General features: G+C 48.4%; 1 protein-coding gene across 1 annotated transcript in view; it reads left to right on the plus strand.

Moving 5' to 3' along the window:
• The window catches only part of VAX2 (ventral anterior homeobox 2), a 79,716-nt gene extending 56,235 nt beyond the window's left edge, over nucleotides 1-23,481 (plus strand). The window contains exon 3 of the mRNA XM_088463859.1: nucleotides 22,818-23,481. Within this exon, the coding sequence (XP_088319985.1) occupies nucleotides 22,818-23,282 (465 nt within the window). The 3' untranslated portion in view covers nucleotides 23,283-23,481. The remainder of the gene's footprint in view (nucleotides 1-22,817) is intronic.
• The last annotated feature ends 893 nt before the right edge of the window (nucleotides 23,482-24,374 follow it).

Consider the following 24,374-nt stretch of genomic DNA (forward strand, 5'->3'; position numbering starts at 1 on the left):
TACTGGCTGTGTGGTGGTGTGTGAGGGTATATGGAGGTATACTGCCTGTGTGGTGGTGTGTGAGGGTATATGGAGGTATACTGGCTGTGTGGTGGTGTTTGAGTGTATATGGATGTATACTGGCTGTGTGGTGGTGTGTGAGGGTATATGGAGGTATACTGGCTGTGTGGTGGTGTGTGAGGGTATATGGATTTATACTGGTTGTGTGGTGGTGTGTGAGGGTATATGGAGGTATGTTGGCTGTGTGGTGGTGTGTGAGGGTATATGGAGGTATACTGGCTGTGTGATGGTGTGTGAGGGTATATGGAGGTATACTGGCTGTGTGGTGGTGTGAGGGTATATGGAGGTATACTGTCTGTGTGGTGGTGTGTGAGGGTATATGGAGGTATACTGGCTGTGTGTGAGGGTATATGGAGGTATACTGGCTGTGTGGTGGTGTGTGAGGGTATATGGAGGTATACTGGCTGTGTGGTGGTGTGTGAGGGTATATGGAGGTATACTGGCTGTGTGGTGGTGTGTGAGGGTATATGGAGATATACTGGTTGTGTGGTGGTGTGTGAGGATATATGGAGGTATACTGGCTGTGTGATGGTGTGTGAGGGTATATGGAGGTATACTGTCTGTGTGGTGGTGTGTGAGGGTATATGGAGGTATACTGGCTGTGTGTGAGGGTATATGGAGGTATACTGGCTGTGTGGTGGTGTTTGAGGGTATATGGATTTATACTGGCTGTGTGGTGGTGAGTGAAGGTATATGGAGGTATACTGGCTGTGTGATGGTGTGTGAGGGTATATGGAGGTATACTGGCTGTGTGGTGGTGTGTGAGGGTATACGGAGGTATACTGGCTGTGTGGTGGTGTGTGAGGGTATACGGAAGTATAGCTGCTGTGTTTTGGTTTTGGTAAATGTTATGGTTTTCGTTTTGGTAAAAAAAACCTGATGTGTTTTGGTTCAGATTCGGATTTGGTTTTGGATTTCTGTAAAACTGATAAAACCAGCTATAATCATGTACTGTGGAGTGTGGACCTATTTACATGCAATCCAAAATATTCGTTTTTTAAATCCGAGTTCTAAACTTACAGGAGACCTGGGACTTGGTTCTAATCGGAACCCCAAAAAGGATCCGAGCTGGGACTCAGGGTGTGATTCAGAAAGGATCACTGATGTGATTGCGGCAGCAAGCGCGTACTCAGTCCTGCGGCAAAATTATGCGATTGCAATACGGCCACTGCACAACATAAAAACGCCCACTTCCCTTTGCTCACATCCGTAATACCTCGCAAGCCTGCAAAAACATCGGTACCATCGAGTACCATCGGAGCCTCACGCACAATTAAGGCAGCTCAGACCTCACTCACAAACTGCTAAACTTCCTGTTGGTATCTAGAGCTCAGGGGCTTAACGGCGATGAAACGCACTGCCACGCCTGTGTTTCGCCGACCAACCCCCCCCGTCACCACACCAAACGGTACTTCCTGTCAATCACCCTGTAATGGGTCTGTGTAGTCACTGCAGTTCCGATCACAGTGGCTGTTTCGCGCACGCGCATGATCGCAGTGGCTGTTGCGAAAGCAACAATCGACCAGGTGCGTGCATTTTTGCACTTGTGATCCTTGCTGAATCCGGCCCTCAGTTCGATACCACAGACTGCCTTATAATACATTTAGCAGAGGATGAAATAACCACATTTTTTGGGGGAAAAATGGGAAAAAAAGGGTTTCACTGGTGGCAGCATTAACCCCAATGTCACATAGTGAAATATTAAATATTGCTGCTGCAATGCATCACGGTGAATTGTAGGACCTCATTCATGCAGTGCGCTCGCAAGTGGCCTGATGGTTTGCGAACACGCATGCGCACGATTAATTCTGCGGGTGCGTGAAGTACTCTGTGCGATCGCAGCCCGCTCGCTCGCCCAGCAAAGGCAGCCCAGTGAAATGAGTGACAGGTGAGGCCGTTTGTGGGAGGTAACAGGGTCAGGACACTAATAACGGGGGTGTGGAAGTGCGAACGCAGGCGTGCCTGGGTGTTTCAACGCCATTTTTAAGGTGTGCATAATTAACAGGCAGCATCATAGTACACGTCACATGCCTGTTTTTTACACTGAAGTCCTCGCAATGCTTGCGGCAGGGTAAGGCAACCACAAGCGCTGCGATCGTTACCGATGGTGCTCGATGTACCAATGTTTTAATACACTTCCTGGAGATGACGTGCGCTAGTGGGCATCTCTACATATGCTAATGGGTGTCTGCATACACAGAGCGATCGCTCGCACAGCCAAAGTGGGTGTGCTTATGCCTTGGCGAGCGAGCGCCTGCCATGCCATCACTTTGACAAATTTGCATACACTGGATGCGAGCGATCGCATCTAGCGAGCGGGTCTGAATGAGGTCCATAGTGTACTATTACAGCAGTGGTTCTCAAGCTCGGCCCTCAGGATCCCACACAGGTCAGGTCACATTTTCCAGGTCACCCAGCAGGTGCACAGGTGTACTCATTACTCACTGACACATTTTGAAAGATCCACAGATGAAGCTAATTATCTCAATTGTGATTGTGAGGAGACCTGGAAAACATGCACTGTGTGGAGTCCTGAGGACCGAGTTTGAGAACCTGTGTATTACAGTAACGGCATGTAGTTAGGAAGCTGACGGTCGAAATGCCGACCGCCGGCTTCCCAACACTGAAATCCCGGCATGGGACTAATGATAGGCATCTAAATACTGACCCCACGGAGAAAAGGCAATGGCCATAGGGACATCTAACGGCGAGGAGTGTTTCCTCCTAACGTCATTGTGTCACTAAGGCATCATATCATCATAGCCCTTCAGGCTCTCCTATGAGATAGCAATTGCCAGGATAATGGTAACCATGATGGATCTCACTGCAGATTATTACCTTCTGTGCACAAGTGGGCGGCAATTATGCAAGTGACGTATGTCTGTGGGGGAGATGCACTAAGCCTTGGCGAGAGATAAAATGGAGAGCGATAAAGTACCAACCAATGAGCTCCTAATTGTCACTGTGTTTGAAAAAATGACAGTCAGGAGCTGATTGGTTTGCACTTTATCTCTTTCAGGATAGGATGCACCCCGCCACCCTTTGCGTGCATGTCGGCATTAATTACACAGGTATGCATGAAGACAATCACACAGGACAGCTCTCTTGCTAAGAGTGGCCCTTTAGAGGGACTGCCAGGTCTATGACCCAGACGTCTGTCTGACATACTTCTGTGTATGCGCAGAAGGACGTGCGCCGCTGGGGGGTACTGGCAGGGATCTGGTTGGATCCCTCCCATGGGTTGCATCGCCAATAGAAGTCCATCGTCTTCTATTCGGCAACGCCATCTCACCGCATCACAGTCCCCAGAATGTTCCGGAGTTTGATGCAAATGAGAAATCCGGTCAGACCTCCAAAAACAGCATTTTCAGGGGGGTTTGACCTAATTTGTGACGTTAGTACATCCCGCCCCAAGGCTTAGTACATCTCCCCATCTCTGTCTATGGAAGATACAGCAGCGTAGAGAGCTAGGGGTAAATTTACTAAAGTGAGAGTTTTTAGAAGTGAGTTTTAAAAGTGATGTTGCCTGTAGCAACCAATCAGATTCTAGCTATTGTCTTCTAGGAGGTAGTTAAATGTTAAGTAGAATCTTATTGGTTACTATTACTATGGACAACATCACTTCTAAAACTCACTTCTAAAAACTCTCACTTTAGTAAATTTACCCCCTAGCTTCTGGGCCACCTCTCGACCTCACCCAGTGATCGAGGTTCTATGAAGTAAAACAATTATATACTGTAGCTATTATATAGCAGTGGTAAATCTGTGGTCCAGCGAAAGAAAGAGGATTTGGCTGATGATATTACACATGACTAAACCAGGATGTAGCTAGATTTATGACACCACTTGGTTGTGAGAAAACGCAGGGCCCGCTTAGGAGATGGACGCTAGGGCCATCGCAGCTACTGTACCATCCCGTAGGCAGCTACTGGGCAAAAATATGTAAATGTCGCAGACGCCATGATATGTAATGAAACGCCCACCTGCGGCTTTGCAAATCCAAGCACCCTCTGTGTACAAAGACGCAGGTCATTTGAGTATCACGGGTTTTGAGAGGTTCGGTTTTTGAGAAATCTGAACGAACTAAAATCAGGGGCTCTGAGTCCCAGTTCAGAATCACTTTGGGGCTTAGGGCCTGATTCAGACCCGGTCGCTAGATGCGTACGCTCGCACTGAGCGAATGCAAATTTTCCAAATTGAAGTCATGGGATGCGATCGCTCGCCAAGGCATAAGCACACCCACTTTTGGCTGTGCGAGTGATCGATCTGTGTATGCTGACACACCTTAGCGTATATGTAGAGCTGCCCACTGGCACACGTCATCTCCAGGAAGTGTATGAAAACATTGGTACATCCAGGACCATCGGATGCGAACGCAATGCTTGTGGTAGCCATACCCTACCGCAAGCTCTGCGAGCATTTCAGTGTAAAAAAATGGCAAGTGACGTGTACTATGACGCTGCAAATTAATTATGCACGCCTCTGAAAAGGCGTTGAAACACTCAGGCACGCCTGTGTTCGCACCTCCACACCCCCCTTATTAGTGTCTTGCCCCTGTTACCACCCACAAATGGCCTCTCCTGTCACTCATTACACTGGGCTGTCTTTGAAGGTTGAGCGAGCGGTATGCGATCGCAGTGAGTAGTTCGCGCATGCGCAGAATGAGGCATGTGCATGCGTGTACGCAGAACATCGGGCTACTTGCGAGCACACGCATACAGTGTCTGAACCAGGCCCTTAGAGTAGACGGAAGCCCTGACCTGGGTCTTCTCGCATATTCAGAACTCGGATTTAGAGATCGGATCTCAGGTGTTTTGGTTGCATTTAGGACCCGCCCTCCCGTTTCAGGTGCTGAGAGGTGGTGAGAATTGACAGCAAATGGCTGGAAATTAAAGTTATTGATGTTAATAATAATATACATTTTTAAAGAAATCCAAAACCGAACCAAAACACGGGGGTCCAGCAACATCTCTAGTTCTGACTCTATAAGCTGGATCCAGTTAGCCACGATAACCCATTATCGCATGTTAAAAAGCAAAACAGATGTTAAAATATAATTCACCCAATTAAGGTAATCGGCCAGGTAACACGCGTTAATGCTTTACTGGTGTTTTCACATCTTTTTTAATGGGACTCCTTGAGCAGGTGATACGTTTTGCAAAACCCCTATTTTAAGGTAAAAAATGTCAGAACGACACCCTCCTTAATGAATAATTAGTCACAAATAATTTTTAATTTGCTTAACTTGGCCAATAATTATATGTCAGGTTGTGAAAAACTCCAATGGACAGGTAAATGGGGGTGCTGTATGGATGGGGCAGGTGCAGTATATGGGGGTGCTGTATGGATGGGGCAGGTGCAGTATATGGGGGTGCTGTATGGATGGGGCAGGTGCAGTATATGGGGGTGCTGTATTTATGGGGCAGGTATATGGGAGTGCTGTATGGATGGGGCAGGTGCAGTATATGGGGGTGCTGTATGGACGGGACAGGTACAGTATATGGGGGTGCTGTATGGATGGGGCAGGTATATGGGGTGCTGTATGGATGGGGGCAGGTATATGGGGGTGCTGTATGGATGGGACAGGTATATGGGGGTGCTGTATGGATGGGGCAGGTGCAGTATATGGGGGTGCTGTATGGATGGGGCAGGTGCAGTATATGGGGGTGCTGTATTTATGGGGCAGGTATATGGGAGTGCTGTATTTATGGGGCAGGTATATGGGAGTGCTGTATGGATGGGGCAGGTGCAGTATATGGGGGTGCTGTATGGACGGGACAGGTACAGTATATGGGGGTGCTGTATGGATGGGGCAGGTATATGGGCTGCTGTATGGATGGGACAGGTATAATGGGTGCTGTATGGATGGGGCAGGTATATGGGGGTGCTGTATGGATGGGACAGGTATATGGGGGTGCTGTATGGATGGGGCAGGTGCAGTATATGGGGGTGCTGTATTTATGGGGCAGGTATATGGGAGTGCTGTATTTATGGGGCAGGTATTTGGGAGTGCTGTATGGATGGGGCAGGTGCAGTATATGGGGGTGCTGTATGCATGGGACAGGTACAGTATATGGGGTTCTGTATGGATAGGACAGGTATTTGGGGGTGCTGTATGGATGGGGCAGGTATATGGGCTGCTGTATGGATGGGACAGGTATATGGGGTGCTGTATGGATGGGGCAGGTATATGGGGGTGCTGTATGAATGGGGCAGGTATATGGGGGTGCTGTATGGATGGGACAGGTATATGGGGGTGCTGTATGGATGGGGCAGGTATATGGGGTGCTGTGACTGGGACAGGTATATGGGGGTGCTGTATTGATGGGGCAGGTATATGGGGGTGCTGTATGGATGGGTCAGGTATATGGGGGTGCTGTATGGATGGGCCAGGTATATGGGGATGTTGTATGGATGGGGCCGGTATATGGGGTTGATGTATGTATGTGACAGGTATATGGGGTGCTGTATGGATGGGGCAGGTATATGGGGTTGCTGTATGTATGGGCCAGGTATATGGGGATGTTGTATGGATGGGGCAGATATATGCGGTGCTGTATGGATGGGGCAGGTATATGGGAATGCTATATGGATGGGGCAGATATATGGGGTGCTGTATGGATGGGGCAGGTATATGGGTTTGCTGTATGTGTGGGGCAGGTATATGGGGATGCTGTATGGATGGGGCAGGTATACGGGGTGTTGTATTGATAGGACCGGTAAATAGTGGTGCTGTATGGATGGGGCAGGTATATGGGGGTGCTGTATGGATGAGGGAAGGTATATGGGGATGTTGTATGGATGGGGCAGGTATATGGGGGTGCTGTATGGATGAGGGAAAGTATATGGGGATGTTGTATGGATGGGGCAGGTATATGGGGTTGATATATGTATGTATGTATGGGGCAGGTATATGGGGTGATGTATGGATGGGGCAGGTATATGGGTTTGCTGTATGTGTGGGGCAGGTATATGGGGATGCTGTATGGATGGGGCAGGTATACGGGGTGTTGTATTGATAGGACCGGTAAATAGTGGTGCTGTATGGATGGGGCAGGTATATGGGGGTGCTGTATGGATGAGGGAAGGTATATGGGGATGTTGTATGGATGGGGCAGGTATATGGGGGTGCTGTATGGATGAGGGAAAGTATATGGGGATGTTGTATGGATGGGGCAGGTATATGGGGTTGATATATGTATGTATGTATGGGGCAGGTATATGGGGTGCTGTATGGATGGGGCAGGTATATGGGGTTGCTGTATGTATGGGCCAGGGGCCAGGTATATGGGGTTGCTGTATGTATGGGGCAGGTATATGGGAGTGCTGTATGGATGGGACAGGTATATGGGATTGCTGTATGGATGGGTCCGGTATATGGGGGTGCTGTATGTATGGGCCAGGTATATGGGGTGCTGTATGGATGGGGTAGATATATGGGGTTGCTGTATGTATGGGCCAGGTATATGGGGTTGCTGTATGTATGGAGCAGGTATATATGGGAGTGCTGTATGGATGGAACAGGTATATGGGGGTTCTGTATGGATGGGACAGGTATATGGGGGTGCTGTATGGATGGAACAGGTATAAGGGGGTGCGTGCTGCATGGTTGGGACAGGTATATGGGGATGCTGTATGGATGGGGTAGATATATGGAGTGTTGTATGGATGGGGCAGGTATATGGGTTTGCTGTATGTATGGGGCATGTATATGGGGGTGCTATGTGGATGGGGCAGGTATATGGGACTGCTGTATGGATGGGACAGGCAAATGGGAGTGCTGTATGAATTGAGTAGTTATATGAGGGTACTGTATTGATAGGACAGGTAAATAGTGGTGCTGTATGGATGGGGCAGGTATATGGGGGTGCTGTATGGATGGGTCAGGTATATGGGGGTGCTATATGGATGGGTCAGGTATATGGGGATGTTGAATGGATGGGGCAGGTACATGGGAGTGCTGTATGGATGGGTTAGATATATGGGGGTGCTGTATAGATGGGACAGGTATAAGGAGGTGCTGTATGGATGTGACAGGTATATGGGGTGCTGTATGGATGGGACATGTATATGGGGTGCTGTATGGATAGGACAGGTATATGGGGTGCTGTATGGGTGGGACAGGTATATGGGGGTGCTGTATGGATGGGACAGGAATATGGGGTGCTGTATGGATGGGACAGGTATATGGGTGCTGTATGGATAGGACAGGTATATGGGGTGCTGTATGGATGGGACATGTATATGGGGCGCTGTATGGATAGGACAGGTATATGGGGTGCTGTATGGGTGGGACAGGTATATGGGGGTGCTGTATGAATGGGACAGGTATATGGGGTGCTGTATGGATGGGACAGGTATATGGGTGTGCTGTATGGATGGGACAGGTATATGGGGTGCTGTATGGTGGGACAGGTATATGGGGGTGCTGTATGGATGGGACAGGTATATTTGGGTGCTGTATGGGTGGGACAGGAATATGGGGTGCTGTATGGATGGGACAGGTATATGGGGTGCTGTATGGGTGGGACAGGTATATGGGGGTGCTGTATGGATGGGACATGTATATGGGGCGCTGTATGGATAGGACAGGTATATGAAGGTGCTGTATGGGTGGGACAGGTATATGGTTATGTGGGTTGCGTAATAATGGATCAGGTATATGGGGGTGCTGTATGGATGGGGCAGGTATATGGGGTTGATTTATGTATGGGGCAGGTATATGGGGGTACTGTATGGGTGGGACGGGGGTTTTAAACATTGTAGCTGGAAGTGACAGGTTTATTTTTAGAGTACCTTTAAATAACACAAAAACCTACTTACTCCCACTTTAATGTATCCCTAATGTTTCTAGAGCATGTGTTTTGCTGAAAAATACTTGCTATAATTTTCAAAATACTATTGAAATTGCTTATAATACCCATTTGATGCAATGTAAGAACCCCAAGCACTTTGTCGTTTTGTCACTAATAGACTTCTATATTGTTAGTAGATATTATTTTACCTTTTATTGTGGTACAGGCTTAATTTCCCCTTTTTCTCTTGTACTTAACGCAACGCCTGTCATCCCTGCAAGAATTAACGGGTGAATTCCCGCAGACCAGTTATCGGATTGAATTGCCCGATAATGGGAACGCGCAGACAGGCGATAAATGTGTTTCACGGGCGTTAGGTTCGTTGAGTTAACACTCGTTAACTTCATGATTTATCGCCTCAAATTAAATTCCCCACCTACGGCTGTTCAGAATAGTCGCTGGAACTGAGGAGCCAGAGTCGCTGTCACTGTGTACGGGATCGCAGTTGAGACTGTGACTCGCCACGAGAACGGTTGCATCAAGCCTGCGTTCTATGCCCGTCACCTCCCACAAACACCCCCTGTCAATCACACTGCGAGTAAATAGTCGCTGCCAGTGACTACGGTTATGTACTTTGAGGCAGGTGACGTATAACTTAGATGCATGCGCAGTGTACAGACAGAGCTTACACAGATGGGATGACGTTTGGGAGACAGAGAGATATATATGTTTGTGGTGTGTGCACCTCCAGCACGTATGCCCGAAGTAGAATAATGCACAATACACCTCTACGGCCATAAGAGACTTTAAATCCAACTATTTGACTTTTGTTTGTTGGCAAATTTCCGGCTGTGCCCAATTCGCAGCTAGCCTGTGTTTAATAACTTGGGGTCGGTCTGAGCGGCGCATTTTAGTCCTAAGCACGGACCGCACTTCACAATCTCTGAGTGGTAAAGGCACAAATGAAAACTATAATTGTCCTTTTCTTAAGCTGCACAGAAAATGATTTACTTAAACAAGAGAGTGGGCTTAGGGCAAGGGATTTCCCAGCAGGCACTTGTGCTACCTTTTGTGTCTGTCACATTCATTTAACAATAACAGCATTTTTTTATTATAATGAATGATTTAGTTCAGCCACTTAATCTTTTACACACTGGATCCTGTGGTCACAATATATGTATTTTAATTTATATTTCCTAGTCATATTTACAAGGAAAACTACATTTAGACATGAAGCTCATTATCTTGAAAGACAAACTGGAAAAAAGTATATTTTGTTCACATGAATTGCGGTTCCTTAGCATAGGGGAAAAAAGGTCACATTTTAATCAGATTTAATTTGTGTAAAACTATATAATTACCGTACAATCTGCCAAGTTTGTAAGAAATGAAAAATTATGATTCATACATTGTTGGAAAAAAACCCCCATAAATTGCCTCAGCCAGCACTATCACCCTTTACTAAGACAGTCCTCAGCCAGCAGTATCGCCCTTTACTAAGACAGTCCTCAGCCAGCAGTATCGCCCTTTACTAAGACAGTCATCAGCCAGCAGTATCGCCCTTTACTAAGACAGTCCTTAGCCAGCAGTATTGTCATTTACTAAGACAGTCCTCAGCCAGCAGTATCGCCCTTTACTTAAACAGTCCTCAGCCAGAAGTATCGCCTTCTACTAATACAGTCCTCAGCCAGCAGTATCGCCATTTACTAAGACAGCTCTCAGCCAGCACTATCGCCCTTTACTAAGACAGTCCTTAACCAGAAGTATTGCCATTTACTAACACAGTACTCAGCTAGCAGTATTACCCTTCCTCAGCCAGCAGTATCGCCCTTTACTAAGGCAGTCTTCAGCCAGCAGTATCGCCCTTTACTAAGGCAGTCCTCAGTCAGAAGTATACCCCTTCACTAAGACAGTCCTCAGCTAGCACAATAGTTCTTTACTAAGACAGTCCTCAGCCAGCAGTATTGCCCTTTACTAAGACAGTCCTCAGCCAGCAGTATCGCCCTTTACTAAGACAGTCCTCAGTCAGAAGTATTGCCGTTTACTAAGACAGTCCTCAGCCAGCACTATCGCCCTTTACTAAGACAGTCCTCAGCCAGAAGTATCGCCATTTAATAAGACAGTCCTCAGCCAGAAGTATCACCACTTACTAAGACAGTCCTCAGCCAGCAGTATTGCCCTTTACTAAGACAGTCCTCAGCCAGCAGTATCGCCCTTTACTAAGACAGTCCTCAATCAGAAGTATACCCCTTTACTAAGGCAGTCCTCAGACAACACTATCGCAATTTACTAAGACAGTCCTCAGCCAGCACTATCGCCATTTACTAAGACAGTCCTCAGCCAGCAGTGTCGTCCTTTACTAAGACAGTCCTCAGCCAGAAGTATCTCCCTTTACTAAGGCAGTCCTCAGCCAGCAGTATCGCCATTATTAAGACAGTCCTCAGCCAGCACTATCACCCTTTACTAAGACAGTCCTCAGCCAGAAGTATAGCCATTTACTAAGACAGTCCTCAGCCAACAGTTTTGCCCTTTACTATGACAGTCCTCAGCCAGCAGTATTTCCCTTTGCTAAGAAAGTCCTCAGCTAGCAGTATTGCCCTTCCTCAGCCAGCAGTATTGCCCTTTAGTAAAGCAGTCCTCAGCCAGCTGTATCTCCCCTGTACTAAGACAGTAATCAACCAGAAAAATTGACCTTTACTAAGGCAGTCCTCAGTCAGAAGTATACCCCTTCACTAAGACAGTCCTCAGCCAGCACTATAGTTCTTTACTAAGACTGTCCTCAGCCAGCAATATTGCCTTTTACTAATACAGTCCTCAGCCAGCAGTGTCACCCTTTACTAAGACAGTCCTCAGCCAGCACTATCACCCTTTACTAAGATAGTCCTCAGCCAGAAGTATACCCCTTTACTAAGGCAGTCCTCAGCTAGCAGTATTGCCATTTACTAAGACATTCCTCAGCTAGCAGTATTGCCCTTCCTCAGCCAGCAATATTGCCTTTTACTAATACAGTCCTCAGTCAGCAGTGTCACCCTTTACTAAGACAGTCCTCAGCCAGCACTATCACCCTTTACTAAGACAGTCCTCAGCCAGAAGTATAGCCATTTACTAAGACAGTCCTCAGCCAACAGTTTTGCCCTTTACTAAGACAGTCCTCAGCCAGCAGTATTTCCCTTTGCTAAGAAAGTCCTCAGCCAGAAGTATACCCCTTTACTAAGGCAGTCCTCAGCCAGCAGTATTGCCATTTACTAAGACAGTCCTCAGCTAGCAGTATTGCCCTTCCTCAGCCAGCAGTATTGCCCTTTAGTAAAGCAGTCCTCAGCCAGCTGTATCGCCCTGTACTAAGACAGTAATCAACCAGAAAAATTGACCTTTACTAAGGCAGTCCTCAGTCAGAAGTATACCCCTTCACTAAGACAGTCCTCAGCTAGCACTATAGTTCTTTACTAAGACTGTCCTCAGCCAGCTGTATCGCCCTGTACTAAGACAGTCCTCAGCCAGCAGTGTCACCCTTTATTAAGACAGTCCTCAGCCAGCACTATCACCCTTTACTAAGACAGTCGTCAGCCAGAAGTATCACCCTTTACTATAACAGTCCTCAGCCAGCAGTATCGCCCTTTACTATGACAGTCCTCAGCCACCAGTATCGATATTTACTATGACAGTCCTCAGCCAGCAGTATCGCTCCTTACTAAAACATTCCCCAGCCAGCAATAACAACTTTTACTACAACAGTCCCCAGCCAGCAGTATCACCCTGTGCTAAGTCATTCCCCAGCAAGCAACATTGCCCTTTACCAAGATAGAACCCAGTCAGCAGTATCGCCCCTTTATCGAGAGACTCCCCAGCCAGCAATATCACCTTTTTCCTAAGACAGTAATCAGTTAGTAATATAAAATAATTAACTAGAAATATAGGGCCTGATTCAGACCCGAACGCTAAGCCGCAAACGCACATTATGGGCGACTGTCGTGCGTCTGTGGCAATATGCGCATGCATGAGCCACTCACTGTGTTCGGGAATCGTGCGCTCATAGTACACAGACTGGACGCTACTTTGAGTGACAGATAGCGCCGTTTGTGGGTGGTAACGAGGGAAGGTGCTTGTGAACGGGGGAGTGGATGTGCGAACGCAGGCGTCTGGGCGTCAAAACATTGTTTAATGGGTGTCCATAATTAGCATGGAAGCGTCATTGTACACGTCACCTGGTTGTATTTCAGCCTGCAGTGCTTGCGGCGGGGTAGGGTCTCCCTCAAGGGCTGTGAGCAGCTCCGATGGCTCTCGATGTTACCGATGAATTATATACTTCCTGGAGATGATCTGTGCTAAGTAAGAAAAGTGGGCGTCATGTCACTCTGCCATCGCATCCTTTAGCCTGGCTGTGTGATCGCGGAATTTGCATATCCGCCCCCTGATGGCTGCGAGAGAGCGCAGCTTAGCGTCCGTGTCTGAATCACCCCCATAGTCCTCAGACAGTTCTCTACTAGAAATATTAGCCATGAACAAAACTGTTATTCTCCAGCTTTATCAAACCTTGAACTACACTGTCCTCAAGCTACAATAATCAGGGCCGGCTCTAGGGGTGTCTGACCAGTGCGGTCGAACAGAGGCGCCACCCATAGAGGGCGCACCCCTCCCCAACCTCCCGATTTCAGGGGGACAGTACGGTCCCGTTGTTCTACCCGTGGGCCGAAGTGGCCCGCGGGTGGTCAAATCGGGAGGTTGGGGACCCCCACCGATGCTGCTGTGAGGCGGTGCCGAACCCCGGAGTCTGAATGGATGCTGCGCGTATTAGGCGTAACCTATGTTAATTAGGCCACGCCCCCATTTTGTTGGGGGGCGCTGTCGAGAGCCGGCACAGGGTGCTCCGACCCCTGGAGCCGGCCCTGACAATAATTACTATATGAACTATACAACTTAACCTGTTAGTATTTGCAAAATACAATTAGTAGAGTTTAGGCAGCTACCTGGAGCCCTGAGCACAGCAAAGAGGGACCGGTCAAACCACTGTTGCCATGTTGTTTACTGTAATAAAAGCAGCAAATAAACATTAAAATGAGACTGTTTTTCAAACCAATCAAACGGGAGCTGCTCACCTGACATGACGGAGAGCATAGAACCCATACAGGCTCCCGATTTTTCGGGTAACCCCCCCACACCCCCGGAAGGGTAGGCACTTCTCCTGCATTCTGACCACTTCCTAGTGAAGTGGGCAGAATGGAAAGGATTTCCACGGCAATCACGGGTCCGCGTGTAGTGGGCGGGGCTTAATGACTAAATTACTTAGCCCCGCCCCCTATGTAAATTGGCGGCAAATTGAAGCTATTTACCGTGAAGGGGCGGGGCTTAACGGTGCGGACTGTCAGGCCCCGCCCCATCACAACTCACTTGCTCCTCCTCCCCGGACATCTTTCAGGGAGGGGAAATTAAAGGTAGGCAACTATGATAGAACCAGAGGACAGAGGGCCCGATTCATCACGGATCATTATTGCGATGGCGGCTGCGATTACACACGCAGGGCTGCTGAGAAAATATGCTAATGAATGCAATCGCAAAGCTGTCGCATGGCCAGCATAGAGACGCCCACTACCACTATCTCACATCTGTTATACCTTGCAGTCCTGCATATACATCGGGGACATCGAGTAACATCGGCCCGTCACCCAGAATTACAGCAGCCCTGACCTTACTCAGAAATTACGCAGTGAGTACACAGACTGCGTATTCCGTCGCAGAGTCTAATTTATGCACGTCCAAGTACTGGCGTTCAAACGGACAGGTACGCCTGCGTTTCCCCGACCACTCCCCCATCACCACGCCCAAATACTCACATTCCGTCCCTGGGTCTGTGATGGCTCTGTATCCGCGTGCGTGATCACAGTGCGATCGCAATGCCAACTCACGCACGTGCACTGCAGTGCATATACGCATGCGCAGTACTCACCATCGGGCCGATCTGCGTACGCTGTTGCAGGTGCGATCCGTGATGAATCTGGCCCAAATTTATTTTTGAAACTGGAGAGCTGGTTGGACAATCAGGAAGAAATACTGTGAGATAAATCATTGGCACCCCCATCACCTCCGTATCTTTTATTGTGAGGGCGCTCTGCTCAGCGTTATAAAAAGCGTCAGCTCTGCAGATCAGCCCAGGAGACTGCAAGTGCCATAAATCCGGGATGCAGTCACTAGGTCAACATTAACCATGTTAACGCCACGGCGTCATCAATCATATCAAATCACACCCCATAAATCACACAGTAATACTCCTGGACACAAGTTAATTTTACTGCAGCTGGAAGGGTCAAGTTATTTAAGCGTTTTTTGTTTAGTTTCGTTTCGTTTGCATTTTTTAAATTTACATTTATATTAATTTGTGTTTTTCATGAAAGCGCGTCATTAATATGAATTACGTTTAACTTGTTTTTGTTATTGGGCATTAAGCGCATGTGTGCAGAGGTCACTAGTGTGGTCCGATTTGGTGGTTGGGGCAGACAGTGGCGTTACCACGTCTGTGTGAGAGGGGCAGCCGCCCCGGGCCGCGTGAATCTGTAATGGTGGGAGGAAAGAAACATTTTAGATTTATTCGGTTACAACGGATGACTTTGGGGGAGCGTCAAATTTCCATCTTGCCCCAGACGCTGCAATTTCTAGTTGTGCCCCGGGCTGCTGCTCGATGGCGAATTCGCCTGTTGCAGTTTAGTAAAATACAGAGAGAAGCAGGACTGTGTTCGTATGAAATGATGCACAGGATGTTTTCTAAATGGATTGAAAGCGTCTGAGGGCTGTGGATAAAACCCAGCTCTTTTAATCCCTTCTGCCGGCGAAGGAACCACGCGGTGTTTCCAGATCTCCGGCCGAGAGGGAGATAATGGACCATTTTAGAGTACAAATCACACGGCGCAGACAATGGTGTGTTGTATGTTCCTATTGATTGGCTATTATCGCCGGCGTTGGCTTGTCAGCTGGCATCCACTAGAGTGACAGTTGTACAGCAACCAGTAGACACAAAAGCCGGACCATTGTCCCAAACACTATAAAGCAATTACCGTTTCTCCAAAATAAATGCTACAGTGTTGCCGAAAGTGAGCGATTAACATTATGGGCAATTTGAAGACGAGCACTGAATGTGTCATAGTGAAAGCGACAGGTTAGAGTGGCCGTTACCTGCAGTTTACATGGTATGAGGACCAAGGATCTTTGCCAAACGCATGCCGCTCCTAAACAAAGAGTAAACATGGAGGTGTCTACAAGTGTGTATATATAAAATCTCTCTCTATATATATATATATGGCAAGTGCAACCATTTGCCCCAGTAGGTGGCCCCTGCACCATGATCTTGCACTTGTCATGCAGCAGCCAAGTTGTAGTACACTACTCCAGGGCCTTGGTAGAAGTATCCCCAGCTAGTTTTATTAGCAGCACAAAAATAAAACATCAAAATAAATCCTGGCCTGTTCTGCTGTAACTACACAAAATGGTTCCCTCTGTCAGGCCCCCCCCCCCCCCCATTTATTAATGATCGCTATTGCAATGCGACCTGGGCATGACGTTAACGCCCATGAACGCATTGCAGTATGCGGTCACAGCGCCCGGGTGCATATGGAGGGACACGGGTCCCCGAAGAGCTGCCGGCCAGTCAGGGTTCCGGAGGAGCTCTCCGTCGGCGAATTTTGCACGGCATACCCCATAGGATACAGCGGCTAATGCCAATGTTGCTAAATCTGGCAGCATCGCATCCCCCATAGATACCTGCCGCGGTTCCTCTTTAATACATATGGGGGAAACGTAAAATTTGAGGTTAACCCCCGAAAACAGGTGTTTTTGGGGATTATACCTCAAATAGACAATGATAAATGGGCCCCTCAGAGTGGAAGGACCTAACATCCCTCACAAAACAGAAGTTTTTAGCACAGAACGTACAGTACACTCAGTAAGCACTGTGGCCCTCATTCAGAGGCGGTCGCAAGAAGCGATCGCTCTTTCTGAATGAGGGCGGCCGCTTGTATGTTTAAGTGCGGCCTCCTGGTCGCTAGCTAAGCTGTGGGTTACCACCCAACAAACAAAACGGCAGGCGTTCACTTGGGAACGCCTCCAATGTGTAGCCACCCCCCCGCCCAACCTACAAAACGGGGCGAGCTGTCGATCACCATCGACAGCAGCCCCTTTTGTAATGAGCTCCGGAGCGAGAGAGTTTCTCTTTCACTCTGGGGCTTGCACACGCGCAGTGCGGCCGCTGCGCGTGCGCATCAACCCGGTTGCGAGCGCTCAGCGCTAGCGACCGGGTCTGAATGAGACCCAGTGTCTCTTGGCAGGCCTCAGGCACGGACACACCCTTTATCAGCCTCTTACAGGTGGTCTGACAATCAAGGCTACTAATCAGCTTCTGTCTACCAGACAGAAGCTAAAATCAAGGTACATGTATATCTCCTCTTGACAGCCTTTCAAGTGCTTTGGTATGTCCACGTGCACTTGCCTTTTTTTGCTCATTCTACTGTAGATCACAGGTTCTCAAACTCGGTACCCAGGACCCCAAACAGTGCATGTTTTCCAGGTCTCCTCACAGAATTACAAATTAAATAATTATCTCCATCTGTGGATCTTTTAAAATGTGTCAGTGAGTAATGACTACACCTGTGCACCTGCTGGGTGACCTGGAGAATGTGACCTGTGTGGGGTCCTGAGGACCGAGTTTGAGAACCTCTGTTCTAGATAACACAAAATCAAAGAAACCATCAGGCTACAGAAAATATATGACCGGGTTTGCACATTGTTCTACTCATTTCGCCATGAACAGTACATGCGGAAAGAAACTGAACGGACGCATTACAGGAGAGATTATAAAACGTTTAGCATAACGTGATGCTTTCCTGCATATCACACTGTACAATCAGGTCTGCTATAACTGTGGCTGTGCAGGGAGGGGGTCATTGTTCCTCGTCGCCTTCCTCTGTCGGCTTTTCAGCGCAGGACGGCAAATGATGTCTGAGAAGCGAAAGGGTGAAGCTTTTTCCTGATCCCTATTTGTAGGAATGTTCTCCAGACTGGTAACAAATGGTGAACCTGCTGGGTGTCTATAAACTGTTCCATGAATTGCTGCCCGGGGGAGACGGCCTAATTAGCTGCCCAATAGAAGACATTAGAGTAACGCCGCTTATACAAGGAGTTCCGTGGCCAACTGGCAAAACTTCTACCCAAATCATATTTCATTATAACTTTATTACTTTTAAGGACACATTTTTACCGCAATCCACATTTCTAATGACGTGACGATATTGACCAAAGTCGCAATACGAAAATGTATATTTAAGCAGAAATTTATGCAGTTTATGTGGCGGGACGGAGCTTGTGAGAAACCAGTCCTGGCAAAGTGATTGCTACCTCTTATCACTTTACGTCTGGGTAAGGACCCGCTGCCATCATGCACATGTGTGGCTACTGGGCTGCGTAAGCGCCCGTATTGGCTGAAAGGGAGGGGGCTGCTTTGTATTTAAAAATTGGAGATACTGGGCCTGATTCAGACCCGGTCGCAAGTGCTGAGCGTTCGCAAGTGGGTCGATGGTGGCCCAGAGCGCATGCGCACGACGGAGCCGGCTCCATCGTGCGCGAGACCCAGATAGCGATGGGCAATCGATGTTGAGTGACAGCACGCACCTTTTGGTGGGCGGGCCGGGGGGGGTGGCTGCCCAGACGGAGGCGTTCATATGAGAACGCCTACCATTTGGGGGCGGGCCCACTGACATCACAGGTGATGTCAGTGGGAGAGCTTTCGGCTCTGTTTGTCTGGGGCTTGCGGCCACGAGACCCTACCGCAAGCCCGGTGGTCGCGATGGTCTTGACCATCGTGACCATCATCCTGGCCGCGCGCATTAGCTGTGGGTGTCTGGCTCTGAATCAGGGCCACTGTACGGCAGCAGGTATCCCCAATATCTGCTGCAGACACCCCTTCATGCATCCTGGGGAGGCTTCATTTTTACTTGTAGCCCCCGCAAACTGCTGTTATGTTGGGGGATTTCCCGCAGAATTTCCCTGACAAATATGCCCAATAAAGAGAACTAACAATACAAATCTGTACATTACAACTTCAAGTAAGATGGGTGCACAAATTAAATCCGTTCAGTCATCTCGGTGTCTGCAGTTGTAATAGCTCCCACTGGTTACGGACATTTCCTGCACTGGATGAGAACTGAAAACCGGTAGCTGAGAATTGCTGCTAATCTCTTGATTCGTTTTCCCATTGATAAAAGTCAATGAAGGATGTTGGACATTTTTGCAGGTGTGGCAATGTGCAGAGAGCAACTTCTTTCCTGAGAGATCGCAGCTGCAACCACTAACAACCTCAGAGCTAAGCCAGCTGGAAACTAAACTGTTATGAAATATGGCAGTATCTCTGTGACGTTTATAGCTCTCTGTGCTTTGGAAGAAAAGGGATCATTTTGCCGACAGAAGGGCCCATTCCCGAATGTGTGCCATTTATAATTGTAGGACCGGTACATCACATGGCCTGTACATCCTCTGGCAGACTGTGGGGCCAACTAGGGCTGTGGGAAAGGGACGTAGGTATGAGACCGATGACCGCGATGCCGCTGGTCTAAATTCCGACGGGGGAAGTAAAACAAGGGACTTAAGATAGGCGTCGAAATACCAATGCCTATCTTAATCCCGGTGCCGGAATCCAGAGGCACACCAGCCCGAATGAGGTAAGTCCGGGGCACCCTGAGCTGTTAGCCGCAGGTGGGGGGGCTGTTAGGATTAGGTAGCATAGCGGGGTTAGCATTCCTTGTTTGGAGTGAGGTTAGGGATAGTCACCCCGAGGGGGGACTTTAGGCACTACTGGGGGTTGGGGAGGGGTTAGGGTTAGGCACTAAGGGGGAAGGGTTAGGTTCAGGCACGAAGGGGGGAGATTTGTGTTTAGGCACTAATGGGGAGGGTTAGGGTGCGAGGTGGGGAGGGTTAGGTTTAGGCAATAATGCGGAGGATTAGGCTACAAGAAGTTAGGGGGAGAAGGGGGGAGGGTAAGTATACTTACCAAACCCCTGTCAGGATACCAACCATCGAGATGCCGCTGTCGGTATTTTGACAGTAGGAATCCCGACAGCCGGCATGACATTCCGTGGAAACTGCCTATCTTCCAGTCATTACCAAATTTGTAGATTTGTGAAATCTGCGACACTCCCCTGATTGGGGATAACCATGGGCGTAGCTACAATGGGCATGCGCTCCCTGGGTCCAGGAGCTCCCGCACCACACACCCTGCTCCCATACATACTACTCACCTCTCTGGGGTCTGGGGACATGGCTAGGCACCGCGTTCCTCAGCATGCGCAGTACACTCTGGCTCAGTGCCGCAGTGCTCTCCCTCGCAACTGCGTCAGTGACATGGAGGGGGGGGGGCGTACATAGACTGCACACGGGCCCCTCTCTTCTTCTAAACCACCCATGGAAGTAACCATCAAGATGTGCTGCCATGTGAGAAGGTGAAGGGAACTTACGAGCTCTTCAAAGTAGATTGTAGAATTAGGGATATCTCACGTGTAAAAGTGAGAAGTCAAGTAATACATGAAACATGCTTCTAATAGTATGAACAGAGGGCCTGATTCAGAGCCGCTCGTAAGCGGCCGCTCGTTCGTTCCTACCGATGTTCGCACAACTGCGCATGCGTACGGATTTTAATACGCATGCGCAAACCAGTCAGTGCGGCTGAAAATCATGTGATCGCTAAATAGCGAGTGCCTGCTATTTTGAGTGACAGGATGAGGCGTTTGTGTGTGGTAACAGGGGAAGGTGCTTGAAAACGGGGAGTGGAGATCCGAACGCAGGCGTGCCTAACGGTCAAAACGGGCGTTTTAAGGGAGTGCATAATTAACAAAGCAGCGTCATCGGCCACGTCACTGGGTTGTTTTATAGTCAGAACTGCTCGCATGATTGCGGTAGGAAAAACCAACCATAAGAATAGCGAGCAGTTCAGACGCCTTTCGATGTAGTCGATTAATCTAATAAATAGCGGACATGACGTATGATGCGAGCGGCCAGGGGGCGTTTTTTTCAAAATTACGTTCGCATGTTTTGTTCGCTCGTTCAGACATAGAGGCGTGAACAGACCGCAAACAGCGAACGGTTCATTTAAATAGCCAGCCCCTTTTTCTGAACGAGCGAGTGCAAATAGCGTCCGGCTCTGAATCAGGGCCAGTATGCTTTGGGAGTGTGTGTGGAAACTGAAGCAACCAGGGGGAAGGCCACACACACAAAGGGGAGAACATGCAAACTCCACACCAATGGGTCATGGTTATCCAATATATCAACAAAGGTTTTATTAGTACTATTGCATCACTATTTTGCAAAAATTACAATCCCTTCACCTCATTTGCGGAAAACCTGAAATATAAACATTGTGGTAAAATGGCCTACGTGCAATAAGGACACCTTGTAATGTGCTGATGACAACTGAACCTTCCCCTTAATCTACCGGTTTCTAAAGAGTATAAGGGGTAATTTATTAAAGTGAGAGTTTTTAAAGTGAGTTTTAAAAGTGATGTTGCCCATAGCAACCAATCAGGTTCTAGCTATTATCTTCCAGAAGGTGCTAGGTAAATGTTAAGTAGAATCTGATTGGTTGCTATGGGCAACATCAGTTTTAAAACTCACTTCTAAAAACTCTCACTTTAGTAAATGTACCCCTAAGAGTATACATACTGTATTCCCGTTCTTGCCAACATCAAAGTTACACCAGGGTAAAACAACTGTTTATCTGTGTGTCCGATGGCATTACATTCAAGTCTACATACATACATAAAGCAAAATATAAATTTCAATATAATACAAAAAGGTAAAATAAATAAGAGCTCTCACCCGCTACAAGTTTGCTGGAAATCCTAAGGTCCTATACTGAACTCCGCACTAATCTTCCCGATCAGCCTGTTAGCAATAAGCCCATCTGTTATCGCTGTCACATGACTTGCCTATACAGGTAAATACGTAAAACCAAACTTTTTTTGCTAAATTTATGGTTAATCCAATAATCGGATATGTCAGAATAATCGATATTCCAGATTGACACAATGTGATATTTTAGTTGTATCAGCTCACTCAATAGAACAAGCGGATCAATTCTCCCATTACGTTATATAGGAGCTAATTCAGAGCCGGTCGTTAGCTCTATGAGCTCGCAACCGGGTCGACGTTGCTCCAGTGCGCATGCGCACAACGGAGCCGGCTCCGTCGTAGCAGACGGGGCGAGCTGTCGATGTTGAGTGACAGCTCGTTCTGTTTGCTGGGCGGGCCGGGGGCGTGCCCAGCCAAACGGAGGCGTTCCTTTCGGAACGCTTGCCGTTTGGGGGCGGCCCCACTGACATCATCAGTGATGTCAGTGTGGAGCTTCCTGCTCAAACAGAGCAGGAAGCTCCCTGGGGCTTAAGGTTGACGAGACCCTAGTAAAGAAAGAGAAAAAAAAATTTTTTTTTTTCTAATCTGTCACGTGGTCTGCTGGGAAACCACATGACAGACCAGCAGGACGGAGCCGGAGGCTGCTGCGCGGACAGGTAAGTCGGGGGGGGAGGAGGTGAGCGGCGGGGGGGGGGGGTTGGGGGTTTCGGGTACACAAACTTACCGCATCTGTAGGCAGTGCTGCGCATGCGCTGGTTTTACAGATGTAACAGCGCATGCGCAGCACTGTTTCCAGATGCGATAAGGTAGTATAGGCAGGAAAAGTATCTATTTCCCGAAAAGCTGTCATCGCAAAAATGACAGGTACCGGAATAGATACTTATGGAGAGGTGGAATGATGAATTCCACCTATAATTAGGTAGAACTCCATGAGAGTTCTAAAGCTAATTATCTCTAGAGAATTTTTAGGTTTAATGAATAGGCCCCTTAGTGAGAGCCTCTATATAAGATCTATGTATTTGCTTTGAGTGTGTAGGAGAATTTGATCATGGTTTTCACTCCCTGTTTTTTTTTTCTCTCACTCAGGTCAAAGTCTGGTTCCAGAACCGGAGGACCAAGCAGAAGAAGGACCAGAGCAGGGACTCTGAGAAACGCTCCTCCTCCACCTCTGAATCATTTGCTACCTGCAATATTTTAAGGTTGTTGGAACAAGGTAGACTATTGTCAGTCCCAGCGCCACCCAATTTGCTTTCTCCTAGTCAAAACCTAATAGTCACCTCATCGGCAAACGGGTCGAGCCTGGGAACGTCAGGAAGCACGTCGCCTGGTATTAACAGTACCCCTCCCGGGGCTGGAGCCTTCACCCTTCAAGTTCCATCCTTAGCTTCCTCAACATCACCGAGATTACCAGCTTCTCTGTGTTTCCCTGGTCCCTTGTTGGGGGGCCTACATGAAATACCCCCTGGGTATGGACTAGGGAGCTCAGCCTTTGAACCTTATACCCGCCTGGAAAGAAAAGACAATATTTCCAGCAAAAAGCCAAGTTCCTAAGAATCGTTACTGATGTGAAGGTGTCAAAGTCCACTGTGTTTGCTTCCTGTCCGCACACCTAGTGACTGGTCTTGCAAGTCAAATACCAAGAGACTGTTTAACCAAATGTGTCTAGTGGTTGATTGTGTGTGTGTTTCATGGTGATAACAAAACCTGTATGGTATGTACAGAACATGGAGGCAGCAGTAGGACATGTCCAGCCGGGGAAGAGGTGCGGAGGGGGGGGGGGGTGGGTGGGCGGGACTGTTTCCAGTCTGTGTGTCCATTGGTCAACAAGAACTCTTGCCAGAATACTACAGTAAATGATATGTACCATCCCTAACTCCATATCCATGACTCAATATACTTGGATGTCTACAGTCCGGTTTGCTCGTACTTCACAAAAGGGTAATGACCGTGTCATATAGCAGCTCGCAGGTGATGTAGATCAGGGCTGCAAAATAAAGGTATTTATCCCAGACACATAGAAGACGCATGACACATATTTAAAGGAGAACTAATACTTTATATAATATATGGTGAACTGTGGCCCTGATTCAGAGGCAGTCGCTCTGACAGGGCGCTCGCTCTGAATCGGGGCCGGGCTTTTTTTCCTTTTAGAACGGCCTCCTGGCCGCTGGCATAGCTGTGGGTGACCACCCACAGCTATATTGAGAGCGGCCTGGAAGATGGTCGCGATGGTCAAGACCATCGCGACCACCGGACTTGCGACGAGACCCTTGTGGTAGGGTCTCGTTTCCGCAAGCCCCAGAGAGATTTCGGCTCTAACAGAGCTGAAGTCTCTCCCACTGACATCACTCATGATGTCAGTGGGGCCGCCCCCAAACGGAGGCGTTCACATGGGAACGCCTCCGTTTGGGCAGCCACGCCCCCGGCCCGCCCACCAAAGGGGGCGTGTTGTCACTCAACATTGACAGCTCGCCCCCTTTGTTGCGAGACCCGGAGCGACGGAGTGCCCGTCGCTATCCGGGTCTCGCGCATGCACACGACGGAGCCGGCTCCGTGGTGCGCATGCGCTGTGGGCCACCATCAACCCGTTTGCGAGCGCTCAGCGCTTGCGACCGGGTCTGAATCAGGCTCTGTGTCCCCTCA

The sequence above is a fragment of the Taudactylus pleione genome, unplaced genomic scaffold (assembly GCF_031769625.1).
Source record: "Taudactylus pleione unplaced genomic scaffold, aTauple2 ptg001476l, whole genome shotgun sequence".
Classification (NCBI taxonomy): Eukaryota; Metazoa; Chordata; class Amphibia; order Anura; family Myobatrachidae; genus Taudactylus; species Taudactylus pleione.